We start from the raw sequence: 5963 nt of genomic DNA on the forward strand, positions 1-5963 counted from the left end.
AGTTCTGGCAATGCAAGCCTCCTTTATAAACTGAACTCAAAGCTATTATTGGATTACTTTAACTGGTACCTACCTCCTTATGAGTATGGTATTTTACACCACACTAGTTCAATGAAATGTTAATTAGGTGCTAAGTATTAAAAAGATCCTTGGCCAAATAACTTGGAAACTGGCAGGTGACAAAGTGAAATCACATTTCTCGGCTCTGGGACCTGAGAGACTTAGATATGCTAATTTGCATTGTGAATTTTTATGAAGTGGATCTAGTACAAGGCAAGTTTTCTAAACCCAAGTGACCATGAACCTTTCTTTTCTGGAGCTTTTCCGGGACAAGTGTCCCAGGGAACACACTTGGAAAAGGTTTCTGTCTCGAAGACATAAAACATCAGCTCTCCAGCAGCTGTCAGGGTCCACCAACCCTACAGTCACTGAGGCTTCTTGCAACACAATCTCCACCCACACTTCCCATTCCCATTTTGCCTTTGGTTATTTGTACTTAATCCTTCCAGAGGTTTTGGCCCATAATCTAATGGTGTGTGCATTTAATCTGAAAACAGAAAACCAAACGAATCATTTTTGACACAAAAGAGGCTTCAATAGCAGGATTTCAGGCACCTTTATTCATGGCAGATAGTTTTGGCCAGGGAAGCCTGCCTCGGGAATCTTTCCATCACTCAAGGAAGCCAACTCCTAAGACTCCGACTAACCTTCCAACAGCAACTGGCCGTATCAGTTCCAGTTGCCATATACTAGGCTTGAAAACTTCCTGCTCACAGGTCTCAGCTGGTTCGTTAGAGTCCAGCAGGCCTCGGGCTTTCAGGGCGAAACCTTGCAGAACGACCTGCTCATCAAAGGAGTTCTGCAGCTGGGTAATAATAATGGTTAAATCACTTTATCACAGAATAAATTTTCTCCTTTGTGCTCCCCATATAATTTATAAATAGGACAAATAATTTCTTAATATCATTATATATTTGCAATACAATCAAGACTGGTGATATAGCAAACCAACCAACCACTTCGTGTTAAGGGTTTTCCTCTCTGAAGCGCAATGCCATTCCTCAACTCTTCTATTTCTGTCTGTACAAAATCACTTTGTGGTGACAGTCGCATGGATCTCCTTCACAGTCAACGCTGGACTCTAGGCTCAGCACTCCTGACATTACATTCTTGAGTGGCAAGAGTTATTATCCCTGTCTTCTATAATCAATAATTACTCTGCAAGATTTCAGGTAAGAAATAGTTTAAAGAAACTGCATTTCTTAAAATTGAGCCTACTACAGGTCATTTATTATGTTTTAACAAAGCAACTGGCACAGTCTTAATATGGCCTTTTCTCCCTTTTCTGTTTATTTTCCCATTCAGTAGCTCAAAGAAAAGATGGAACAATTGAGTTTTAAAATCCTGCCAGATTTTCTATGGTAACTATTGCAGATGAACAACATCAGGTTCTACGGAAGTATTCAAATCTCATGCAAAACTCTAACTAATGAATGCCTCATTACGTTAGGCAATTCTGTAATTTTCCGAATTTAAAAATTCTCACACTAAAGTGGCAGTGGTTACTCTTCACTACTTTAGCATCTGACTTCAGGGATTTAGACATAAAATTATGACTCATGTCTGAGTTCTGGCAACATAGTAGTACCAGGCATTTCTAAATAAACAATTTGTAAATGTTTTTAACCATTTGAAAAGTACCACCAACACACTATTGGTGTTGTTAGCTCAACAGTCACTCTGTGTTGAGAATTAAAGAACCTTAAACTCTGTAAATGTCTTACTTCACAAAGTCTAATTATAACAGAAGGATCTACTACATGTCTAATAGAAACAAATTACACAGCAACTTTTATCAAACATCAATCACTACAAAAGGAATGATAGGAAAAAAATGACTTCACAAAAATACACTAAAAATTTTGACAATTTTATGCAGGAACCACCAAAGTTATAGTGTTTGATATTTAATAGCACAACTGACCAAGGTCCAAGAGAAGTTACCACGTTCAAGAAACTGGGGGTAATCACTCTATAAACTAACTATATAATATGTGATAAGAAGAATGCAAACTTTATAATATAAAACCTGTCTACACATAGTAGTTAGTTGCAAAAAGCCATTCGGTCTTCTCTTGGCTTGTAAAAACAATGTTCCAGATTTCAGTGTAAATTAGCAACCTATTGAAAAAGGAAAAACCATTAACATGTTATTTATTACATAAGGACAAAAATGATACACAGAATTATCAACTAAGAAATCCTTTCAGAATCCTCTACTGAACTAAATTTATTTTTATTGCATAATATTCTAGCAAAAATACAATAGATTTAATTGGGAATCTTTATTGAAAAAACTTCCAAATCTATTTCCTACTCCTACTCCTTTCTTCGTATCATCCCTGTCACTTGTAAATATTCAACCCTCAAGAGGTTATTCGCATTCACTCAATGGGATTTTTGACTGTCATATAATGAGACCCAGAGAAGCTTCTAAGACTGAAAGGACATTTTCCAAATTACCTCTATGTAGGAATAAAGATGACAACCCACACAAAACAATTATGTGATTTACTCATACAGAGAATCAACCCAATGTATTGTTAAGAAAATAGCAAATATAAGTCCTTTACCTCCTAAGACTCTATTTTCTTATACTTTAACACAAACTGTATTTCAGTTATTTATAATTTGGTCCAGCCAGGATATACTCAGAAAATAAAAAAGGAATTTTTATCTTTTACTGTTATGTTCTGCTTGATACTCTAGTTATCTAAAAATCCTCAGTAAACTTTATTTTCATAGGGAATTAAAATGCTAAAAATGGGAGAAAAGAGAGTTTAAAAATTAGTTTTTGGTTGCAGTGTGGTAACCACTATTCTCATGAAAAAGATTATAATGAAGAACCCACTATGATGAGCATAAGGCAGCCAACTGCACAGCTATCTTGCTATGTAGGTATTTCTTATTATTAGTCTTTCCTCTGATATCTGAAACTACACAGTGGAAATTTAAATCAATTCTAAGGTGAAAGCTTAATGTGGCCATAATTTAGTTCACTAAGTCATAACCAGTTATTATCCTGGCATTTATCTAATACAGAAAGTGTTCCCAAAAGAATCTTTAGAATTTAAGGCATTTATGAAGGTGGAAATGTGGGTGCTTATCGTAAAGGAAAAAAACAGTGAAAAATCTGCCAGTCATAAGAATTTGCAAGCCAACAAAACACATTTGTTTTTAGCTATAATGATATAAACTCAGTTGTAACCTAATGTTAACCAATGGGGATATACGTCTAATGAATAAAAACTGGGAAAATGACAATATCAAAATTATACTGACACACACCATATTTATATTGTCCTTTTCCTCACCTTCAACTCTTTTGTGTAGCAGGTATCTTGTTTTCACCTTCCAGTTCTTCCACCCCAGCCTGTGTCATGAGGTCTGCAATGTTTTTTTCCAGGTCATCAATGCGACTACTCATATCATCAAGTGGTGAAGTTAAAGATGACACACATCACCATCTCCCGTTTCTATCCTTTACCTCCAGGGCCCTGTAGACTACTGCCTTGAACACAACTGTCTTCATGAAACTGGTTTCCCAATTTCCTTTGGATACTGTTATAGTCATGTGTCCTATAACAACATTTCAGTCAACAATGGACCACATACAGGACGGTGGTATACCATATAGCCTAGATGTATACAGTAGGCCATACCACCTAGGTTTGTGTGAAATGCACTCTAAGATGTTTGCACAATCATAAAATCACCTACACATGTCTCAAAATGTATCCCGTTGTTAAGCAGAGTATGTCTGTAATCTGGTGGTTACGAATACAGGAATCTGGGGCAAGGAACAAATTCCAGCCCCACTAGCGATGAGATCTGGGCAAGTTCTTCTTTTTTTTTCACTTTTCTAGCCTTCCGTTTCTTCATCCGCTAAATAAAGGTAACACTATCATCTCTTCATCAGGTTATGGTGAGGATCAAAGGAGATATACATATAAAATGTTCAGATCACATGTTAATCATATTATACATTATTATTGGTAACTGTAAGTTCCTTGCCACTGGGGACCTAGTTGAGCTGTATCCCCAGCTCTCTCTGCACAGCACTTGTCAAGAAGAGTACATACAAACTCAGTAAAAAATTTGGTAAATGACTGGCTGAAGTTGGCCCGCACACTACCCATTTATCGACACCACTGCGGGAAAATAGAATCCCAAGAACCCTAAGAGGCTGACTATAAATACAAAGGATATTTCTTCCAATGATCTGGTCGGACATGGTCTGAAATTTATCTTGCATCTGTTGCAGGAGTGTCTGCACCTATGAAACAAAACAAACAAAACACCCAACGCGTACCCTGAGACACCTTCATGGGATGAGGATAGCAGCCCTGGTCTCAGAGGGAGACTAACATCCTGAGTTCCAGCCCCATTTCGGCCTCTTGGCGGCTTCGTGGCCTTCAGCAAGGCATTTCTCTCCCCGGGTTTCAATTTCCCCATCGGTCAAATTAGACCGATGGGTTGGTGAAGCCGCTCCCCGTATGGCCCCGCTGCCATTCGAAATTCGTTGGGTGTTTTAGTAGTTTTTGACGGCTGGGAGTCATCGGAGTGTGAGGGAGGAGCTGAAGGGTGGAGTGTGTGGAGAGCTGATGGGTGTGGGACTGGAAGCTGGTGGGGACCAGGGGGTCACCCGAGGGGCGCAGTCCTAGAACAGGTGAACGGGGATTAGAGGGTTTTCGGGCCTGGGGGAGTCAGTAGGCCCAGGGACCTACACCCAGCGGTCCAGTGAGTCAAGTTGGCCGCAGGCCTCCGCAGGCGAAGCCTCTAGGAACACGGATTCCAGAGACCGGGCCCGACGCGGAGAAAGTGCCTGGATCCGCGGGCCTTGCCGGCGCCGCCCGGGGATGCCGCGGCCTCGGTCTCGCACAGTCGTCCCTTACCACCGAGGTGAGATCCTGCACGGTCTTGGGGTCAGTCTCGGCCATCTCCCCGGTTCCCAGCTTGGCGGTGAAGTCTCAGACCGTCACCGACACTTCCGTTTCTCCGCGCAGACGCCCCTAGCGACTCCTTCTCGCGACGACAGAGGCGGGGCGTGCGGCCGCGGGGCGTTATGGGAGCTGTAGTTGGTGTCGCGCGCGGAAAGGCCTGAGGTCTCGCGCTTCCGCTCCAAGAAGAGACCCCTCCTCTCCTCTCCTTGCCCTGCTCTGCCCCCGCCCCGCCCCTGACCCCGCCCCTGACCCCGCCCCTAGCCACGCCCCATTCTCAGCCCTGGTGGAAAAAAGGGAAACAAACACTGCATTGCGGCGAACCGGTGGAGGAGTGACCTTGACCTCTTTCTTGGCTCTCTGTTTAAAGGCCGCTCTGGTTTCCTTTGGCCCGTGGGGACTCACTTGCTGGGCGCCTTCAAGGTGCCGAGCCCAGGCCTGTGCCGCCGCCTGACTTCCAACAAAACCCCACAATCACCTGGAAGGGAGAAGGGGTTCGGGTCCCCGGAGGGGTAACTGAAGTCCCAGGGCTGAGGGGCGCACCCACCACGCCACAGCTGCCCAGCTTCTGGCCTGGTTACGTAAGCTCTCTGTCCCAGTGTTTTTCCTCCTCCCCACAAGGGTTGAGTGGAGGTGCTGGTGCGGTGGGGCAGTTTGTTTTTAGATTTTCCTGATTGTTTTTAGCTTTTAATTTTAATTTAATTATAAAATATGTTCTGGATGGTTCAGAAATCCTACACTACTTTCCAAAAAGCCCCACACCCCCAAGTCAAGAAATATGACCAGCCCTCCAGAAGCCCCTCGGCTCCTTTCCCTTCACTCACACCCACCCACCCACTCACTCACAGGGCGACTGACCAGTGTCTTGACTTTTAACACAGTTGGTTAGTTTTGCCTGTGTTTCAACTTCATATAAGAATCAGGCAGTAAGGCCTCCTTAGTGCCTGGCTTCTTTCATTCAAC

At 42.6% G+C, this 5963-nt stretch overlaps 1 protein-coding gene across 1 annotated transcript; it reads right to left on the reverse strand.

Annotated features, from left to right (window-relative positions):
• Positions 1–597: 597 nt before the first annotated feature.
• HSBP1 (heat shock factor binding protein 1) lies at positions 598–5113 on the reverse strand. Its single transcript, XM_011356634.2, has 4 exons — positions 4956–5113; positions 4270–4336; positions 3375–3495; positions 598–2181 (listed from the first exon to the last, which is right to left on the reverse strand). The coding sequence occupies exons 1-3, from the start codon at positions 4998–5000 to the stop codon at positions 3377–3379; spliced, it is 231 nt and encodes a 76-aa protein (XP_011354936.1). The 5' UTR covers positions 5001–5113; the 3' UTR covers positions 598–2181; positions 3375–3376.
• Between the last annotated feature and the right edge of the window lie 850 nt (positions 5114–5963).

The sequence above is a fragment of the Pteropus vampyrus genome, unplaced genomic scaffold (genome assembly GCF_000151845.1).
Source record: "Pteropus vampyrus isolate Shadow unplaced genomic scaffold, Pvam_2.0 Scaffold29, whole genome shotgun sequence".
Classification (NCBI taxonomy): Eukaryota; Metazoa; Chordata; class Mammalia; order Chiroptera; family Pteropodidae; genus Pteropus; species Pteropus vampyrus.

Bases quoted from the DNA above. Each gene is read 5' to 3' on its own strand.
- HSBP1 (XM_011356634.2), bottom strand. From the start codon at position 5,000: ATGGCCGAGACTGACCCCAAGACCGTGCAGGATCTCACCTCGGTG. The intron at 4,337-4,955 runs GTAAGGGACGAC...TTTGTTTCATAG, and splicing joins TGCAGGATCTCACCTCGGTG to GTGCAGACACTCCTGCAACA. The intron at 3,496-4,269 runs ATATCCTTTGTA...TAACTTCACCAC, and splicing joins CGACCAGATCATTGGAAGAA to TTGATGATATGAGTAGTCGC.